The sequence below is a fragment of the Eulemur rufifrons genome, chromosome 5 (genome assembly GCF_041146395.1).
Source record: "Eulemur rufifrons isolate Redbay chromosome 5, OSU_ERuf_1, whole genome shotgun sequence".
NCBI lineage: Eukaryota > Metazoa > Chordata > Mammalia > Primates > Lemuridae > Eulemur > Eulemur rufifrons.
Window position 1 is genome coordinate 37,443,055 of NC_090987.1, and position 22,370 is coordinate 37,465,424.

The following is a 22,370-nucleotide window of genomic DNA, read 5'->3' on the forward strand; positions in this document are numbered from 1 at the left end:
TACTATCTATATTAGTACCTGGTCTTCTTGGCCATTTGTCACAGAAACAGACCGACTTCAACCAACAGTTTACATCAAACTCATTTTCTAGACAAAGAAACTGGGCCTTGACAGTGAATGAAGCATCGGATCAGGGAGAGAGCATTCTGAGCTCCGTAATTCACTTAGCCCCTGGGTTCCTGCACCCCTCATCCTTTTCATTCTCAGTGTTTCAGGGCATTGTTCCTTCAGTTTGCACTGAGTTGGTTGGAGGTAAGCACCGCAGGTTTGATTGATACGGCAATTTGCATCTCAAGGCACCGCTCGATAAATACAGCGCAATGAAAGGCTACTCTCTCACCAGCCAATTTCCCCCCCTGGGCTGACTTTAGAAGCTCATTGATGTCACTTCCTTCCTCAGTCAGCAAGTGAATTTTCTTTAATTCTCAAGACCAGCTGTCCATGCTGTCAACAGAAAGTTATTAAAATTCCTTTAAAGTGAATAAAAATAGCCTAAAAGCAAATGTACTTGGAAACAGGAAAGAATCAGTATGCAAAGTCCACAAACCTCTGAGCAAAATAATGTTGATCCAACCAGAGATTTCAAACATTGTATATTCAAGATGCTAGAAAAAAAATAATTAAAAGATGCTAAACCCCATACTCCTTAATCTTTTATTAGCAAAGGCTTATATAGTTAAAATTTATCCCCCTAAATTCCATTCCCCCTTTTCTAATATCATTTGAATAAATTTGGGAATGACTTAGGTTTTTTTTTTTCCTTAAGTGGGATTCCCTTCTTTTTTTCTTGGGGGGCCAGAGAACATTTACATTTCCACCAGGCTGAGACCATCCATAAGCAGGAGTAAAACATTATCATTAGCAGCAATCATAACCATTAGGGCCACAAAATAAATAATAATATAATTAAATGCTTTAATGTATTAGAATTTTAATAGCTCAGGGGAAGATATTTTTTTTTCTCATATTTAAATGGCTGTAATTCACGGAAATGATCTATCTGATTCCTGAGTTCCCCTGATCCTCAACGGACTGCCTGACATCAGTCGCTGGAGCACTACCGTGTTACCTTCTGAATCAGCCTCTGTCTTATCCCTCAGTTTCCCAGCAACTGAGCTTCTACCTCATTGCCTGAGTTGTACATGACCTGGTACCCAAGTCTCTCCGAAGCATGGATATGTTCCTTGCCACTTGTATCACCAGTAGTCATCTGCCTCTTCCACATTTGGACAGATGCCCTGAATGCTGGGCACCCTCTGACCTTTTGCCAAGGGCATTTATATCCAGCCTGTCTTGTCATCCCAAGACACAGCCCAGGATTGTGGTTGGGCCCCTCTCCATCGCTTGGGCTCTCGGGTTGAGGCTGTGTGGCTGCTGCCCTCCCTGCCACCACCAAAGGCGTCCTGGTTACACATACTGCACAGTGCAATTAAAAAGAAGCCCATAGATTTATTCATGGTAGCTGTGCCAAGAAACCTTATTTTTGTAAGGAGTAGTTTAATGAAAGAAAATGGTGGAAATTTGGGTAAATTCAAACCTAAAAGGACAGTTATAATATTATTGATCTTCAGGAAAAGTGCAGATCATGATCTTCTGAGTTATCTAGAATTAACTCTCAATCCTTCACTTCAATTCCCACCATTCAGAACACTCGTTGTGTTCCTAATGCAGAACTGTGATACTATAGATGTTGTATAAAATAGATTTAAAAAAGGGCCCTTTGACATGACATAGTCCCTGACCTCAAGGAGCTTACATTATAAATTAGGAGGCAAGCAAAGACGTAAGCAAACCTACAAATAAAATAATTGCAGGTTGTGATGAGTGCTAGGAGAGAAATAAATAATGAGCTGAGGTCAAGAATCACAAGATGAGATGGGATGACCAGGAAAGAACCTGGTCTTAATATTAAATGGAGACTTTAAAAAATATAAAAAAGCCAGCACTGCATGGCTGGAGAGACAGTAGCATGTGCAAAGGACCAGAGGCCAAAAAGGACCAGTGAATATAAGGGAGATGGAAGGTAGAAAGAGAGGGGAAACACACAGCAAGGCAGGGGTGGAGAGATAGGCAAGGAGCAAAGGGTGCAGGGCATGCGAGATGGAGTAAGGAGTTTGGAGAGAGCTGGAGTGGAAGCAAGGAGACCCCTGAAGGCTACAGTTGTGATCCAGGGGAGAGACATTGATGGGCTCAACGAGGTAGTGGCAGTGGACAGGATGTCATCAATTATAGATACATCCTGAAGACACTGAGACACTGTCCTTCTGCCCATGGACTTCTTTGACCCTCCTCCAGACACCGTTATTGACCCCCTTGAGCCATTTCCCGGTCCCTCCTGCCATTTTCCCATTTTTCTGTGTGTTAGCATTTTTCTGAGGAGCAGATTCATGGCTGCTCTTAGGTTCTCCAAGGGACCTGTTACCTGAAAGAGGTTAAGAATCACTGTTTTAAACTGTTTAGGAAAAAAAAGAACTTCCCCTGGAGTTTCAGTCAGTTTGAGATGATTCATCAAACCACTTACTTACTATGGGAAGGATTAGTGAGTCTCACTGCAGAGTTGGGGGACTTTGAGGCAGTTATCCTAGGATTATAAATCTTAAAGAAATAGGCCCCCTCCAATGTTGACAAGAGTGGGCTGGGATGTTCCTACAAGTTCCATTCCCAAGGCTCATGAATGGACAACGGTGTCTCAACACCACCATCATCGTAAGATGAGCCAACAATGCCCACAGCCTCCTTCTGCAGTTTATTCTGTTCCCATTTTTGATGACATGATGAGATTAAATTTTAAGGATTCCAGGGTAGCTATTTCTATGGTCCACTTAAACTACCACTCCAACAACCTTGTCAAATTTGAGCCCTGGTCACCTAATCTAAAAAAATAAATAAATAAAAGTAATAACCTCTACTTTGCAGGGTTGTTCCAAGGCTATAAGGTCTGTGAAGTGTGTTGCACAGCGCCCAGAACAGAGCGGTGACATCGTAGCAGTGTGCTTTCCTCCCTGCCCCTTGAGGAATGGCCAGAAAAGAGCATGAGAATTTTTTTTAATTAGTTTCCTATTGCACAAATTTAGTGGCTTAAAACAATACAGTCCTGGAGGTCAAAAGTTCAGCCGGGTCTCCCTAGACTAAAATCGAGGTGTCAGCAAGGCTGACTTCCTACTGGAGGTTCTCGGGGGAAAGTCCATTTCCTCCCCTGTTCCAGCTTCTAGCGGCTGCTGACAGTCCTGGGCTCACAGCCACTTCTAGCAATAGCACACTCTGACCTCTGCTGCCATTGTCACGTTGCCTCCTCTCTGCCACTGACTCTCCTGCCCCTCTATTGTAAGAACTCTTATGATGCCACTGGACATGTCCAGCTTTATCCAAGATAATCTTCCCACCTCCATATCCTTAAGTGAATCACATCGGCCATGTTCCTTTGTCATGTAAGGAATCATGTTCACAGGTTCCAATGATTAGTGTGTGGACATTTTCTGTCCACCATAACTACCGTGTCAGTTTCTGTAACCTACAGATATCTTCATGTTTTCATGAAATTCTGTTCCTTCTCCCATTGTATCTTTAATAGTGTCATCAGTTACAAGTTCTCCTGGTTAAAAACCTGAGGGTTGTCCTGGCTTTCTGCTCCTGAAGTTCCCATATCCCATCAATCTCCAGAACCGACCTCAAAAATGCCACCTGTGGCCAGGCACAGTGGCTCACGCCTGTAATCCCAGCACTTTGGGAAACCAAGGTGGGAGGATTTCTTGAGGACAAGAGTCTGAGACCATCCTGGGTAACATAGCAAGACCCATCTCTTCAAAAAATTTAAAAATTAGCCTGTCGTGTTGTATGCCTGTGGTTCTAGCTACTTGGAAGACTGAGGCAGGAGGATCGCCTGAGCCCAGGAGTTGGAGGCTGCAGTGAGCTATGATTATGCCACAGCCTGGGCAACAGAGCAAGACCTTGTCTCTTAAAGTAAAAAGAAAAAAAGAAAAAGAAATGCCACCTGCTCCAGGCATCCCTCCCTTCCTGCTCTCTCTGTGTAGGCTCATGCCCTCATTCCTCCTGGCTGGGCACTACACATGCTCAGTGTTCTCACCCTCCCCTTCCTTTTCAATTTATCTTGCTCAAGAATTGCTTTGGTCACCTCATGCCCTTTTGAAAGACTTTTGCTGGCCTTCCACTGCCTGCAAAACCTCCAACCTCAACCCAAGTCAACAACCTCCCAAAGCTGGGGGCTTGCCCTCCTCCCACACCCTGTACTCCTCACCTTCTAGAGTCCATGCTTGTAGGGCATAAGCCCCTCAGAACTTCTCACAATTCACCCAACACACCCCACTCTTGCCTGCCTCTGAGATTTTACTGGTCTTGCCCCAGCCACCTGGAATGCCTCTCCCCCACCCTTTGCCTACAAAGTCCTCACAAATCTGGGACAGGGTGGATATTCTTAACTCTTTGTTTTAGGTGGGCAAACAAGCCAGAGCATTAAGTAACTCACCCCAAATCAAACATCTAGTCATTGGCAGAGCTGTCGTTAGATAGCAGGCTGTTCCTCTAGTCCATTTTCTGGAGTTCAATGGGCTATTAGGGTATAGATATTTGATTGTTTTGGCTCTTATTTTTCCCTTGAATTTCTCCAGATTTCCCTTGGTCCCTAAAGAAAGAAAATGAAGGTTTTGTAGTGCTGGTGCTGCCCTGACACCCAGTCCAGTCTATTCTCTGGTTAACCAGAGCTGAGCAGTCTTTTAAAAATGCAAATCTGTGCAGGCCATTCTAATGCCCCTAGCCACACCCTGGCCTCAATCCTCTTAATGGCCAACTTCCTGCTACTCTTGAGATCATCAGAAATCTCCCCAGAATGGTCCACCTGGGCTTGGTAGGTAAGGCTGTGTGTTTCCTGCCTGCCTGTGCAGCCTCCCCCACACCCCATCCTCCTTACCACTCCTTTCCTGCCATGCTGGCTCCCTTTCTAAGCCTTGGACACACCGTGTTCCCTCCTGTCCGGGAACCTTTGCACATGCTCCTCCTTCTACCTGAATGTTCTTTCCCCTCTTCTTGGCCAAATTAACTCCCTTATCACCTTTCAGATTTCACTTCAAATGTCACTTCTTTGGGGAGCCAAAATTTGAATACTGGTGATCTAACTTAAAAGGCTGAGCTTTTCCCACAAGTCATGTTGCCTCTTCTTTAAACATTCTGCATATATTCTGACAAAAGAAATCTAAAAGTAAAACATATGAAGAGTATCTGATGGAGCATTGCCCTTAAAAACGGAAGGAAGTGGTCCTTACCAAGATCGGCCCCAGGCATTTCCTGGTGACAATGTGATCAAATAGCCCACTCAGAATACTGCCATCCTGTTTTCTTTGCTCCTTATGTTTTTACTGTATCACATATGGCACCTAGCTGGGTACTGAATACTTAGTACAAATTTAAAGTATAGTTATTGTTCATTGGTTAATTGGTAAGTTTCACTTATTACATCTTTTTTGAAAACAGTTTGGCAGTTTCTTAAACAACTAAATATGCAACTACCATACAACCCAGCAATTTCACTCTTGGGCATTTATTCCAGAAAAATGAAGGCTTATGTTCACATAAAAACCTATAAACACCTGTTTATAGCAGGTTTATTCATAATAGCCAAGATCTAGAAACTACAGAGATATCCTTCGCTGGGTCAATGGCTAAACAAACTTTGGTACATCCATACCATAGAATACTACCCAGCAATAAAAAGGAACCAACTATTGATAAACACAGTAACCTGAATGAATCTCCAGAGAATTAAGTTTAGTGAAAAAAGCCAGTTCCCAAAGGTCATATGCTGTACGATTCCATTTATATATCATTCTTGACATGATAAAATGATAGAACAGATTAGTGGTTTCCAGGAGTTAGGGAGGGCATTGAGGTGGGAGGGAAGCAATTTGGCCATAGGGGGCAATAGGAAGGCTCCTTACAGGACTGTTCTTTACTGTAACTGTAGTCATATCAGCATCCCGGTTGTAATATTGTAACATAGTTTTTCAAGATGTTACCACTGGGGGAAACTGGGTAAAGGGTGCAGGAATCTCTATGTATTATTTCTTATAACTACATGTGACTGTACAATTATCTCAATTAAAATTAAAGTTTATGTTTTTAAAAAGGACATGTTTAATGAAGTATATGTAATACACTGAAGTGTTCACAAAGGCACAATAACATTGGTGCCACAAAATTTCTTCTTTTCTGGTGTTTTGTTGTTGTTATTTATTTACTACTACTAAAGATTTTTTTCCTTCTATTTAAGATCTATATGACATTGCCCACTTTCAGACTATTTTCAGAATGACTGAAGTTTATTATTTTAGAATCCTTATTTTTTATGTCCCTCTGTTGCCTTTCATACATACTGAGTTTTTTTCCATCCTGAAAGATGCCATTTACAGAAGTTAGTTTGTACTTCAATCTCTGTCGGTAGCATAACAACAAAGTGCTATAATGTCACTTCACAGGTAGGAGAAAAGTTTTTCCAAGTAGCACTACTGCCATCTGCCACCTCAAATCTCCTTATCTAGTTCTCAAGCTTCCATGGGGTCAATATTAGTATTATGCTTCAACGAGTCGTCGTCCTTTGGAAACCTTTGAATAGCTGTTCAAATTTTTCTTCAGTCCTTTTCATCTCTTCATCATTTCTCTGCCAAGGTTTAATACATTCTGCTGGCATCACTCTTATTTGATTTCTGCTCCACTTTCTGTTATCTTTGCCTAATACAGTTTATTTAGGTTTTTCCTTTTTCCCCCCAATCATTGGAGTGATTCTGAATGTCCACATGGTGATACACACCCTTGCTCCGACAGCACAGGACTGCCAGGGGGGTTTTGACTGAGTACAAGGCGGGTTCAGTACTATGTTTTCATCATTTTCATGATTTAAATGTAAAATTTCTTTTTGCTTTCTTTTTCAGTGACTACAGAAAAAATCCAGGATGATATCGCCAACCAGGTATTTCTCGTAAACTGTAATACAGAATTTTGTTTTAAATGTTAATAAGTAAGCATTTATAAATGCAAAAGGAAAAGGTAATGCTAGTTGTTGGTTATGAGCAATATATATGGCATTGGTTCTGAGAACAAATAAATTGGTCATCTGTGGATGATCATGCACTTTCTTTGTCTCTCCCAACCCCATTCCTTCCCTCTCCCCCATCCTACCCAAATGGGGACCAGTAGAAAAATGGGACTCTGCCAGTTCCAACTTGCAAGTATCCCTCTGACCATATCCTGACCCCTGCACTGATACTATCACAGCAGCAAATAGATACTTGCATCTACTTTTCCCTTAACTAAGGTGACTGTCCTCTGTGATTTTCTCAAGTTTTAATGCGCTCAGCTGGAAGTCACTCCGTCCTAAACAGCTAAGAACTGACCCCCTAGCAGAGGAGACATACCACAAGTTGACTTCCCATTCTGGCCTTTCATTTCCATTCACAGTTAGCCAGCATCTTCCTGTCTGCCTCACTGTTTTCTTATTCAATCTTACTAATCTATTTTTTTGTATGTTCAGGTAGGTGGAATCCTTCTATAGAACTGTTTAGGGCTTGAGACTTGCAGCCACACATACAAGCCAAGGGAGGCCTTCACTAAAAGCGTATCTTGCCTCACCCTCCCTACTCTCTCCATAGGCCAGTTAAGCTGTACTTTCTCCAAATGCTGCCTTTGCCACTAGACTCAGAGAGCGCAAACATTGGCCTGTGTGGCAACAGTTGCTCAGGTTTCACTCACAGATATAAATCTCCATGTATTTCTTTTTTTTTTCTTCCTCTGGCATAAATTATAACTCACCCTTGCCAAGGAGAAGAATGATAAATCTACATTTACACCAGTCAAGGGTGCATTTTTCAAAGTCTCCTAAGTGCACTCCAAAGTAAATTCCAATTCTAGCTCCTATTGTCCATCCATCCAAATAAAGTTCTAGCTTTACCTAATTTGTGCCCTGTAACTCATCAAACTTTAAAAATGGTTCATTCATTCGGCCAATATTCTATACTGCAAATTCAGTAAGCAAAATTTAATGTCTATCAGGTGCCATTTTGCTTTTGAATATAATTGTAAATCTTGACTTGTAGTAGCAGGCAACTTAACACTTGAAAATACCATCATTGTGTAATAGCAAAATCAGTTGGCCATTTCAACAAGTTTATTTGCCTTTTGAACTTAGTTTCTTTATCATTGTATTTTCAATTATGTACTCAAGAGGTTTGGTAAGGCTGAGCAAACAGTTAACCAGTAAAGTTTATTGTTGTCATTTTTATTTATTTAAGTCACATAGAAAATACTTTTCCTAATAAAGAGAATTGTTTTCTTTATTAACTTAACAAGTTAAAGCTGTTGGTCAAAAAAATATGCTTAAGTCACTTCTTATGGGTAGATTTTCATTTCCTGTTTTTCCTTCTTTTTACATTTGGCAAAACTAATAGAATATGTAAACAAAAAATAGAACACCAAATATTTACTCATAATCTTAAATATTGATTTGATGCCAGATAAAACCATAATGGTTTCCAGTCCCAATAGGAGAGTGAAATTCTTCAGGTTTTAACTTAAGAGGGAACAGTCTTAATATTTTAATTATATATAGTCATTCTCAGAACAGAGGGTTGTACTGTTCAATCATTGTCTATCAGCTTATATTTCTAATCCTATGATGAAATTCCTATTTATTCTTCTCCCAAGTAGGGAAGTGTTCCCCATCCCCAACAATGCACTGACAATACAATTCAAACAGCATCTTACACCTCTAATTTATCTAAATTCTGGCAAAGTGTCAAGAAATGAAATCACCTTCTTTTTTCAAATTACTCAGCCACCAAAAGAATTTGGCTCTTGAAAAACATTTTGAAAACCCACTTTGGATAATCAATACAGAGTTTTTGATCAGAAAGGAATGTAAACTGGACCAGTGTTAAGCATTAATCTTCCCCCTGAATCCTTCCCACTAGGCACTCTACATAGTGTAATTAAATGAAAATTGAGAATCGAGTCCCTTTTTTTCTCCATTAGGCAGGCCATGGGTTGTGCACCTATGTGAGAAGTCAGGGCTGGAGTGGAAGAGAAGCTTAAGCTTGCTGCCCAAGATGCAGCCTGTGTGTCTAGCCCACAGCTATCTTACCACACCTGAGCTCTGAGAACAAATAACAATTTGAGTTCTCCATAGGGAACACCGGATTCTTTCCTGTGCAGTTCACTGGGGAAATTAGTATGCTTTTTAAAAGTAACTTGTTAATGCAGCTTGTTTACAAGAAGAGGACAAAAATGAGCCGTGCACTGCTTGGCAGCGTATATCCCAGAATGAGATGAATGCGTGACCCATTTTTTCAGCTGTCTCTCTGACAGTTCAATGCTGCAATACTTTCCTATCTGAAAAATGTTACTTGGAGAGATGAAATCTCCTATAGGTTTTCTGAATGATTTTTACTATGGTAGATTAAAGATCATATCTTAAAATATTACCAAAAATACCTTTCAAAACCAAATTAAAATATGGTCAACATGAGAATGGGAAAACTGAATGTAAAAGCCTTTTCATTTTACTTTGAGAAACTGCCTGATTATATAGTAGACAACTGAAACCTGTAATAAATTAATACGTTCTGTTTATGCCTTTTTTCTATAGTAGATAATTAAAACCCATAGTGAGCTAATACCTTGTGTTTGTGTAGCTAAGTAACAAAGAGAGTCACTGAATATGAGGCTCTGTTCCTCATGGAGAAGATGTCCCTGTTGTGGAGAGCAGTCCAGACAGGTGCTGGCTACCAGAAACGCTCGCCTGTACTGATCACCCAGTTTGAAAGGCACCCAGCATGCCATTGAAACTACGTATTGGTTTACCATTGGTTTGCCATAACCAAGTACCACAAACTGGGTGGCTGAAAGCAACAGAAATGTATTGTCTGACAGTTCTGGAGACTGGACATCCAAAATCAAGGTGTCAGCAGAGCCATGCTCTCTCTGAAACCTGTAGGGGAGGACCCTTCCTTGCCTCTTCCCGGATTCTGGTAGCTGCCAGCAATTTTTGACATTCCTTGGCTTATAGCTACATCACTCCAATCTCTGCCTCTGTCATCACATGGCTGTCCTCTCTGTGTGTTCCTCCTCTTCTTGTAAGGACGCTGACCTTATTAGCTTAGGGTCTCCCCCCAATGATCTCCTCTTAACTCTATTACATTTCAAAGACCCTATTATCAAATAAGGTCACCTTCTTAGGTACTAAGAGTTAAGACTTCAACATATCTGTTTGGGGGACGCAATTCAAGCCATAACAAGCTGGAAAGCTCAGAGTCATCCTGGCCTCCATCTCTCTCTGAGCACAGAGCACTTCTGATGCAATAATCTCCTGTAGACCTCTCCAAGCCAGCTCCCCACCTCCTCCCACGGCCCCTGCTGCAGACCAGGCTCCCATCTCACTTACTTGGTGACTTCACAAGGCTCTCCTGTGAGTCTCACCAACTTTATGTTCATCTTCCATTCTGTTCCAGTTGCCTTTTAAAATACCAATCATCTAGCATCCCTCCTCTGCTGAAAAACAAAAACTAAGTAGAAAAACCTTCCCCATCGTCGACAGTGATTATTACCCTGCCTGTACATTATTATAATCACCCCTGAAACTTGTGAGCAAAGACGCTGAGACCCCCACCTCCAACTCCAACCCCAAGAGTTCTGGATCAGTAGTTCTAGAAATGGATCCAGGCATAGCACAACCCATGGACCAGACCAGGAGGGGTCATGTGCTTTAAAGGGCTCCAAACATCACAAACACAGACATGAAAAGACTTTTTTTTCTTCTTCTCAGCCTCATGTTTTAAAGTTTGATAACCAATTGAGCACACAAAAAACATGGGAGAGGGATGTAAAGGCTGAATCGTGCCATATTGGCAAGTGGGGTGGGCCAATAAAAGAGTGAAATTCTCTCTTACTGAGAGAGGTCAGGCTGCCTGGGTCCTGTGAAACTGGAGAGGCTGCCTTAGTTTCTAGGTACCCGCCCTACAGTCCCTGAAGTGGGAGGATGTATAGGCAGACTGTGTTCCCCAGGTAACTGTACTTCCATCCTCTCCTCTGCTCGGGGGCATGGGTGGAGTGGGTAGGTATAATTTTGGGTGGTGCTTTGAACCTCCTGGTAATCTGGAATCAGAAAAGGGAGGCGTGAGGTAAGAGAACCTGTTCTTCCCAGTAACCTGAAGACCTTGACTGAGTCCTTCCCCATCCTTGATAAGGGCTAACACAGCCACTGCTCAGGAGTTCCCTGAGTCCAGCTTCTGTCCTGCCTCTAGTGGCAGGGTGGCCTTCAAGGAAAGAAGGACTCCTTTAGCTTTAGTCCCAGAGCAGTCCCTTGGTTGGGAACAAGGACCAGGTCTTGGGTGTAGCTTCCTTTAAAATTTTGAAATATTCAGGCATACAGTATATGGATTTCCATTCATACTCTTGCTCTACACCCCACACATATTGGGGACAACCTTGCCCAGACATTTGCAATTTTCAAAACTCAACATATGATTCTAATGAAAAGCCATTTGAAATTAATAAATTTCTAACCTTTGAGTGTGAAATACAAGGCCCTAGCATCTCGAACTCCCTTGGAAAGAACACTTCCCACCTTCCTAGATTTATTTCACAGTCTACTCCTTTACATAAAACTATTGTTTCATGTGCACAGAGGGCAGTAAAACTCAATGGAAATCAACTAGGAGGGAAAGGGAGGGAGATGGAGGGGATGGGAGAAAACCTACCTAAAGGGTGCAATGAGCACTATCTGGGTGACGGGCACAATCATAACCCTGACTCAAGCATTATAAAAGCAACTCATATAACCAAAAACATTTGTACCCTCATAATATTTTGAAATGAAAACCACTATTGTGTCCTTTATAAAACTATTTCACCAACATACTAACCCCCTTCTCTGCATGTACATCATTTACTCATGTAACACCTGACTCAAATATTACCTCTTCCGTGAAGCTTTCCTTCAACACATAGCTAAGAATAATCTCTCTCTTCTGTGATCCTATTTTATTTTATCTGCCCTTTTGCTATAGATCTTTGCATTTTCCACTATATATTCTAATTATCTGTATCCCAATATGATTTTTGTGACTAGATATATCATCCTAAAGGTAAAAGATCATGTTTGGTTCATTTCTGTGTCCACCGTTGGGCTTTGCATATCATAAGGACCCAACCAATTGCTGGCTGAATATAAATTCTTCAGCTCACTAAATTATTATGCCAGTATCCAGTGAGACTTCTAAATTTGGACAGTCTATTCTCTGTACACTGGAACGCTCAAACCTGTTGTGTCATTGAGTCTTAGAAGGCTAGAACCAGGTGGTGTCCTTTGCCCTACCAGGTAAGGAATCTAAACAGAAGGAAAAGCCAAGGCTGTACATGGTCTTAATGAATAATGATCACAGTCAGAGAAATGAAAGACTCAAAGGGCAGGGAGATCCAGGTCTTTGTTTTCCCGTTGCATCTACCTTCCATACTGCCTGCAGAACCTCAAACAGTTTGCTTGGGTCAAGACGTGGGCACCTGATTTTTTTTCTCGAATGTCCGTATGGCAGTGCCATTCGGTGATGCCTTTTCAGTGTAGCATGTTAGGACTTCTAAATTTAAAGTGGGATTGCACTACCTTGCACTATTCTTACCAAAATGGCCATGCACTCAAGGAGACAATTTTGACTTAGATAGTTTCTCTTTGCAAGTTCAGCACTAATGGAGCTGGTAAAGATCCCATCTCCCCCTAATTCTCTCTTAAGATTATCTTCAGAATTGGAAGTTGTGCTTTTAGAAAGCTATCCACTTTATGAGTCTTTTAAAAAAAATGCTTGAAAGCAAGACTGAAAGGCTCAAAAAGTGGTGGCACTAATGGTGGTGGTTAGCAAAAAAATTTATAAAAGATGGTCTTTATTAAAGGTCAGATGGCTTCATACCTAGAAAATACTTAAATGTGAATGTCAAAGGGATGGGCCTCATCTCTTTCATTGGAAGCCGAGAAAGTTAAAATATTGTGCAAGGGTTATCTGTGGAAAGGTACAGAGATTGACACAACAAAGGGAGGGTGAGAAAATGGCCCTCAGGTGTTTTAAAAGCATGACCACCAAGAAGACAATAATGGTTGGAATAAATACCACAAGAGCTATTTACAGTCGAATGTGCACGTAGCTCTCACTCAAGCATTCAGAATGCTTCTGAATAATTGCGACCAATAATTGTGCTAGTCATTCGGTGCTCCGTGTCTCATTTTTTTGTCACAACAATCCTATGAGGATCGGGATTGTAGTGTCCATTTTTCATACAGATGGAAACTCAGGCTTGAAATCAGGTTTGGTAAGTTTCCAGGTCTTGCCATGTTTAGCACTAAATTAATAATGATAATAATAGTTAGCATTATTATTAAATGTTCAATGAGCTCTGTGTGATAATAATAGGTAGCATTATTATTATATGCTCTGTGAGCTCTGTGTGTAGGTCCTATGCTAGATTTTACATAAAATTATCTCATTTAAACCTCAGAACAGTGACCCTGTGAAGTAGGTTCAGATCAAAGGAGTCAAGCTTAGTAAGGTTAAGTAGCTTGTCCAAACTCACGCATGTGGTAAGTGGCCACACCAGAATTGAATCAGGCAATCCAACTCTACAGAATGAGCAATGGCTGCTGCTCTGTGCTGCTTTAAATAAAACACCTTTATTTAAAGGCACACAGCTGGGAAGTGGCGGAGCTCAAGCCTGAATCCAGGTGTATCTCATTCTCCAACTCCTGGCCTCAAGCGATCCTCCCGCTTCAGCCTCCCAAAGTGCTAGGATTACAGGTGCGCCCAGCCACGGTGTATCTCATTCTGAGGTCCTTTCTCTTCACCATTATGCCATACTCCTTTCTCCTCTGAAAGTTGTTCTGCTAATTAAACTATCCCACTTATGACCACCCTAATCAGCACCCCAATTTTGACACCAATACTGAAGCAGTTTGTTATGAGACCCTGGAATACAGATATTTGTGATGTGGTATGTGTGTCTTCAAAGTGATTTAATAATCAAGATAAGCATACACTTACTCTGGGGTCCCTGTTGAGCAGTAAATTACTTTTTTAATTAAATAAGTGAAAGATCAAATGAATCTGGTCTAAGAGAAAACAATTTGTCACCTGAAAAGAGATTAAAAACTAGCTTGGAAAAAGTATACATTGGGATAATCTGTTGCCCACTGGTAATTTTCCTCAGCAGAGCCCAGACAGAAATATCATGGAGACAATATCAAATGAGAATTGAAATAGAAACCTTTATTCTCACTCACTACAATATGTTCTCTTATTCTTTTATTTTCCAGGCAAGTACCTTACTTCTAAAAACTTTCTTATAAGTTCTTCATTGTTGGTGATGACAGTGTCATTGTCTATGTACTCGTGAAAAAATATGATTCTGAAACTCTGAACTCCAAATGTAGCATTTGTTAAAAAGAATAAAAAGAGTGAATTTACCATCTAATGTAAGTGAATCACACTCTCTAAGATGCTATTGCCCAGTAGGCCAACAAAATCCATTTCATGAATGATTTTCAATCTGTTTCTCTTCTTTTTCCTCCACTCTTTTGGGTTGTTCTAGTCATGTCCCTCTCTACTTCCTAGCATCTGTACTAGAAGATTAACTGAATTGAAATTTTTCTGCTTAGCATATTTTATTAGCAAAATGGTTAGCACCAGCATTTGGAATTTTTCTCTCAACACATAGTAACAAAAATCAGCAGCCAAGTTCTAATAGCAAAGAACACAATTAGTAGAGAACATCTGGTGTTCAGTAATTCAAAGGACACGTCCATGTAGAGTCTTTCACTCACTTCCTGGGTTAAAGCTACGGTCAAAATGAGCCACAGAGCCAATTTGTCATTATGCTTGAATATACATTCTAAAATGCAGTATATTTTTGGTCTACCTTTGAACTGTCTTACCCATTTTATTTTTTCTTCTCATGATAAAGAATGGAATGAAGGACTCAAGCGAAAAGGGTATCTTCTGGAATTGTGTGAAAGAGGTACTTGAGTAGTCATCATTTTGGATAACAGTTGCTTGTTGACATGAAAAAAAAGTTGTATTTTAAGAAGTAGTGATTATAGGTCAAGAGCGGTGGCTCACGCCTGTAATCGTAGCATTTTGGGAGGCCGAGACTAGAGGATCACTTGAGGCCAGGAGTTCAAGATCAGGCTGAGCAAGAGCGAGACCCCCTATCTCTACAAAAAATAGAAAAAAAAAAAATAACCAGGGATGGTGGTGAGCACCTCTAGTCCCAGGTACTTGGGAGGCTAAGACAGGAGGATCACTTGAGCCCAGGACTTCTAGCCCAGGTAACAAAGCGAGACCCTGTCTCACAAAAAAAAACAAGAAAAGAAAAGAAAAAGGAATAGTGATAATGCCAAGTGAATTCTGCAGAATTCATTTTATATATATGGTCTAGATCCCCTAAGGCAGATCCCCTCAGATATCCATCAATGGACTTCCCTGGTACCCTGATACTGTCTGTAGACTTTTGTGTGTATCTGCATTTTACTGAGGGTATATTCCTTGGTGCCCATCAGAACCTCAAGAGTGAAGGAAATCACCCCAGAGATTTTCTACCTCTCACTAGAGGGAGAAAATAATCCCAGATATCCCTTTTATTGTGCACCAATTGAAACCAATTTTATTTAAGCTTTATTTTATAAAGTAGCACTTACCACAAAACAAATTTCTAGGAAGGAAAAGAAATACAGACAAGTAGTGAAAATTCGGAGTAAGGATCCAGTGAAAACTACCTTGTCTTTTTATTATCCTTAATGTGGAAAAAGTTATTATCCACAGAAGTGTTATGTTATATTCTGTGGTTGGCCATCAAACAAGGATGGAATAAACAAGATTCTTCACTGTTTCATCACTGGGATGTGCCTCTCTCAGAGTGTGTTAAAAGGGAATATTTTCATCATACTCTTACTGGATAATTCAATTAGGCCTGTGTTCTATGGTTGTGGAATAATGTAATTTACTATGTTGAATGATTAGCCAATCAGATTTCTCTCATTTTCTAAAGCAATGGGTTGATTAAAATGTGACCATAAAGAAAATAGATTTTATTAGGCATAACTACTTTGTAAACAAATGAAATTAATTCTTTGCCTGACCTAAAGCTTTGAAAATGAAAGACCAAAATTGAACACATGCTTCCAATTTTGGTTCTGTTACTAAGATGACACTTAATATAAAAGTTACAATTTAACTTCCCCTCAAGTATTCCATACTTGAGACTAAATGACTCTTAGAAATATGTTCATCAACAGATGGGAGCCACTTATGGCCTCATAAACTCCAAAGCAAGTGAAATTATCTCAGCAAAATAGAAAGAGATTACAATAAAGCCTCATCTGGTTATCTCAGAGATGATTAATGCATTGCACATTGGTTCAATGATGCAATGAATATTGACAGATAATCACCCTTCTTCATACAACAGAAATACTGAAGAAACAAATGCCAGTGATGTATGCTTTTCATCAATCAATAAGCAATTTCAACACGTGCCCTGCGTATAGAGCTACGCAAAGTGCTATGCAGGATGTGGAAGAAAGTGCCATCTCAGTGGCTGTTCTGGAGGCTTTCTATTTTGAAATAAAAGACTAACAAGCCCGAAACACTGCACAGAATGGCAGAGGGCATGCCATTACTTGCCTGCGTATTAACTATGCAGTATAGATAATGTGGGAGTTTGAAGAAGTCAACAATCAATGAAAACTGTGTTGGTCAGGGAAGGATCATGGAGGGCTTTGAAAACCAAAGTTATTCAGATTAGATTCAGCAGGAAATATAACGTGGTGGCCCTGAAAATGTTAGAGTTTGGAAATGACCTCAGAAAAATTAGTATGGAATTTTTCTCAAAACTGGTACCAGCCACCAATTTCTCTCCAGGCTACTCTGATTTCCTCCTGCTTCCACTCTTACTAGCCCCAAGTCCGTGTTCCACTGGGCCAGCTGAGGGAGCTTTATAAAATGTAAATCACTTCACGTTATCACCCTGACTAAAACCTCCAGTGGCTTATGTTACAACTCTGATTAAATTCAGAGCCCTTACCGTGATCTGATATTCCTATTAGTTTTATTGCCCTCCTCCTTCATTTCATCTTGTGTCACTGGGCTATCCCCACTCATGGGACAACCACACTGGCCTGCCCTCTGTCCTTCCACTGGCCAGGCTTGTTCCCAGGCGAGGGCCCTTTGTATCCACTGCCCATGCCTGACATGCTCTGCTTCCAGATCTTGGGTTCCTGGTTACTGTTCAGATCTCAGCTGTAGTAGCTCCTGCACAGATAGACCTTCCCTGGACGTCTATTTAATGTGGTTTCCCCCACTCTCCCTCTGGCATGTGTGGTCTCTCACATCACTCTGTTTCAGTATTTGCATCACACTTAGCACCATCTACATTTTTATTGTCCATTTGTTCACTTGTTTATTATCTATCTTCACCCACATGACCATAGGTACCATGAAAATAGGAGCCTTGTCAGCGTTGTTCACCACTCTAGCCCCAACGCCGGAAAATAAGTGCACATATTAGGGGCTCAATATATACTTCTTGAATGAATGTGTTGCTTAATTAATTCTGCCAGATGTGACAATAGACATGAAAACAAAAATGTCTATGCAAAATATTGACAGTAGAAATGAACATTTCAGGGGGGAAATGAGTAGGTTTGATGTCTGAATATGGGAAAGGAATGAACAATCTAAAATAAGGATTAGTTTGAGGTTCCCAGTGTTGCTGCAGAAAGGTGATATTCTTGGCAGAAATATAAAAGTTGTGGTTAAAAGCCAGAGTTAATGGGTATACACTACCTGTCAGACAGTACATGTTTATTTTTCACAACCCCATTAGATAGGCATTACTCAATGTATGAATCACCATGGAGATGGCATCACAGAGCTAGGTCTCAGTGATAAAAAGCCATGGGGACCAGGTTCTCGGTCCCTGGGAGTTTATCAGGGATTGAAAGTTACCTCCAACTTGCCTCCTTTCATCCCTGGTCTAGGCACACAGTTCGCAAGTTCCCTGGATTTGCAGCTGCTGAAATGACAAGATTTAAAATAAATTTTCTTTAAAAGGCCAACTAGAATGAAGACATCATCACTCCATATCCACCAAGCCTGGATACATGTGTTTCTAATGGTAGTCTAGAGACAGAAGAGGTGATAAAGATGCCATGAAGATAGGAGCTTGGTTCCAAGGGTGCCATAAAAGCTGAGCAGATGGTCACAACCTCTGTGTGGTTTATGCTACGTGAGGAGAGACCCAGAGTTCAGGCAGGGCTAGCTTACATTGTGGTTGTTCAGGAGCAAGAGCCTAGTATAATACCTTGGACATGCTGAGCATTTGAGATTGTTCAGTAGAGCATCAGTTCTTGGTACCCAACACATACGGTTCAAACTGGAGAAGAGAAGCAAGCAAAGATTGGGTGACGTCCACTGTCCACTCTAACTACAGCTGACCCAGGCACATTTGGGCACCTCAAGGGGGCTCGGCACAAACGATTGTATTCACTTGGATCTAACAGCAAGGAAACACTCTCGTAGTTACAGGTGTGATGACACTGAGGGCAAATGTATATTATGTAGTGAGAAACATACAGTTTTGGAGCTGAACATGTCTGGATTTTAATCCCAGCTCTAGCAATTGCCAGTTGTAAGACACTGAGCAAGTTCAATGGAGATAAGGCCATAACCACCTGGAGTCAGAGCTGGAATGAGTATTAAATGCAATTGTGTTTATGCAGCACCTGGAACACTTGAAGCACTCCATCCATACTTAACCAAAATTCACTTGTACCGCAACCATCCTCTCCCTACGCCTTCAGGAGCTCTCCTTTTACTAAGGGCCAGTGGAGCCCTGCAAGGGTCAAGACAGACAAATGGACTTTCCTTGCCAACTGATAGAGATACACCCCTCTTCACTCAGGAGGGATGCTCTGCACTTGGGAATCTCAATGTACGGTCATGAGTCTCAGATAAGGCAAGAAGGTCCTCCCACTGGTCTGTGAGCTGATCCAGAAGCTTATGTCCTTCCTTTGATTTTACAGATGAATGAAAACTCCAATCCATACACTTTCGTCTTGCTGTAGTATTGGCTACAGGCGAGTTACCAGTGGCCTCATGTGATGGGAGGCCCTATGAAAATTCCCAGAATGGAACCTGAAAATTCCTTCTCCCTTCTGTGGACAATCCCTTTTACTTTGTGTGGGGAGTAGGTGGAGTTAATAAGCTGTGACATTATTCCTGATCGAGGTGCATGCAGACAGGTTTGCTCCTTCCAAGGAGCAGATTACAGAATCAGAACCGTAGTGACGAAAGGGGGTGATGATACAGTGTCTGAAGGACTTTTAGAGAATTACACTTGCTTACTTCATGATATCTGTCTGTGTCTCTAGAAAAGATTAGGTAGAATCCTGTCCATCAGTGTCTCAATGTAAAAGAGAATTGCGGTTGGATGTCACTGCCAGCCCGCTGTGTGTCATTGCTGCTCTTGCAGTTGGCAGTGCTGCTCCCAGGGCTCAAATGGCTTTGGACCAGTAGGAAATGGGTGGGGGAAGAAACAGGCCCCCCGGGGTATATGCTACTTCCTGGGACTTGGGCTCTGCCTACGGGAAATAAGTGCAAGGGCTGGCGTGGCCCCAGCTCTCTCCCCTCCGCGGCTGCACAGTTGCACTTACTGAGGCTGGGCTGCAGGTGGCAGGCACCCCTCTGTGATCCTCCCCTGACCAGAAGGAGCTCATTCCACACCAGCTCTGGGGAGTGAAGTGTAAGCACTGAAGACTCTCATCTTCAGGCCAAGAGAGCAGGATCAGTGCAGCTCACACCTGCCTTTGCAAAGAAAGAGAACCGAAGGCGAGACCGTGGCTGTGCCCATACCCCATTTTGGAAACCCCCAAAAAGCTTCAAAATTTCAAATTAATGAGATGATATTCTGAAAATAAAATTGGTAAAATTTATCTGAATGCATGAATACATAAGCCCTTGCAAATATCCATTTGGTCCTCATTTTGTTTCGTTTGCACTTACTCTCTCCAACCCGGTCATATGACAACACACTCGACTCCTCTCTTGCCTTCTGTCCTGCTGTGCTGCCAGTGTATGTCCTGTATTCTTCCTTTGCATTCTTTCTCAGAATGAAATCCCAAAAAGAAACCCCATGCAGCATGGCCTCAGGATCCCCACAGTGTGAGTTGGTGCCACAGGCAGCCCTCTCCTGCTAACTCAGGGCCCAGGTGACCCATGGTAGCACCAAAGTGGGAGCTGCCTGCTTTTTGCTGGGCCAGGCTTTGGGGAGCTGCCTTGAGTAAAGCTGAGTTGTCAGATATACAAGCGACATAAGTCAGAGGGACGCACGTGTCACTCAAAGATGCTGACACAGGCAAATCTGATCTGGGGCTAGCAGATGCCTAGCCCAGTGAGACAAATGGAATGCATTCCTGCCAGTGTCCCTACACTCTCATGCTTGGCGTTGCTGCTCCCAGGGCTCAAGTGGCTTTGGGCCAGTGGGCAATGGGTGAGGGGAGAAAAACAGGCCCTGGGTATATGCAGCATCCTGGGATTGGGCTCTCGCTCACGCTATAGTCCCCAGCTACACTGTTATCTTGACTCAGCTGTTCTCTTGGACTTGGACTCCTATTGCACTTCCCTTTGTGCGCCCCCCCACCAATAACTGCTGAGTCTCTTTATGTTTTCCAGTCTAGAGCCCACAGGGGAGATGGGCTAATTGATTTAGCTAGTTACTCTCCACCCACCTGTGCAGCGTGTCTTCCTCCAGGCCCCACTGGTTGCCAGCTGGTCTATGGATAAGCTGCCCTGGGGTCAGGTGCCCACACCTAATGGAATTAGTGTCCACCCCCAATCACTGCTCATGTGCACAGGACCTGTTCCCATGGTCTTTTCAGTCTGACGTGGGGAAGGCAGTGATATCAATGGTATGGATGGTATTGGGGGGAAATCAGAGGAAAAAAGCACAGAGATAGGATGCATTAACATTTTGGAGAAACCTGTCATATGTCAGACACTATGTGTCAGGCACTGTATTAGGCACTTCATAACTGCATTTATCTAACTAATTCTTTAAAAGATTTATCTTTTCCCAGCATCAGTGTGTGAGAATCAGAGGACTGAGATTTGAGCATGGCTCTTGGGGAAAAGGTCCAAAGAAGCCTCCTGTCCAAAGTTGGTGCTAGGTCTTAGCACTGCCCTCACTGAGCAAATCTATGTAACAGTGTTGGCTGTGCCTTCTGTATTCCTCTGTTTCTTAGCGTTCCCTTGCACTCTGGCCAGACTTTCAGCTAACTGCCCACACCTACAACTCTGCCTGAGTGAGTCCAGCCTGCCTGCATGCAGAGTAGGCTGGAATTGGCAGACCTCTCCCCAAGAAGCCTTCAGCCTCAGCTGACAGGATTTGGTAGAATAACTCTTGGGCACATGTTCTACAATGGCTCTGAGGGATCCTCACTAGAACTCAGCTCCTGTTCTAACTTGCTTGAAAATTCAGCTCTGTTTTGTGCCTTTTCTTCCCTATCTTACTTCCCTAGTCTCCTACCATAGTTTCCTGGAATCAGCTTCAAAATAATGACTTGCATTTAACTCCTTGACTCAGGGTCTGCTTCTAGGGAGCCACAAATGATGACACTGTCCTAAAATCACCCAGCTAATGGGTAGAGGACCTGGTTGATGTGACTCAAGAGTCAATGTTCTTCATACATTGCTGACCTACCCAGACATCCATCCCGGGGAAGCACCCCAGTTCTCTCCTCCAGGAATGACCCATGTCTCTGGCCCTCCCTGGCCCCCTAGTGTACATGAGTCAGACCCCAATTCCAGTGTCACCTCACGGATTCATCATTCTTGCCTATGAAAATCTTTTATTTGCTAATCCATGCCCATAACAGCCCTCCCCCAGCAAGACAATCTCTGCTTAGGTCTTGCAGCTCAGGGAAGCTGGTTCCTCCCTCCCACCACACTCCTAAATACTCTCCCTGGCAACTGCACACTCTAGAACAAGATATTAGAGTCAGGGTTGGCTCCTCTATTTCCCCTGAAGAACTGTCTCAAATACAATATTATTCTTGGCATTCTTCTTAAATGGAAGGGAAGGAGAGGCTGACCAATACTAATTTTAGAAAACTAAACACCTGGAGATATTAAAGTGCCATATCTAGAATCTATTAGATACCTACAATTCCAATGAAATACTGAAATCCTAGTTGTCAAACACTCACTTATTCTAATTCTTTCATGCCAAATACAATTGGCTGGATTTTGCCATTCCCATCTACATTCAACGTGGACAGA

General features: G+C 42.1%; 1 protein-coding gene across 1 annotated transcript in view; it reads left to right on the plus strand.

Moving 5' to 3' along the window:
- CHST9 (carbohydrate sulfotransferase 9) overlaps positions 1-22,370 on the plus strand; it is a 201,690-nt gene that overhangs the window by 170,313 nt on the left and 9,007 nt on the right. The window contains exon 4 of the mRNA XM_069468155.1: positions 6,939-6,976. Within this exon, the coding sequence (XP_069324256.1) occupies positions 6,939-6,976 (38 nt within the window). The remainder of the gene's footprint in view (positions 1-6,938; positions 6,977-22,370) is intronic.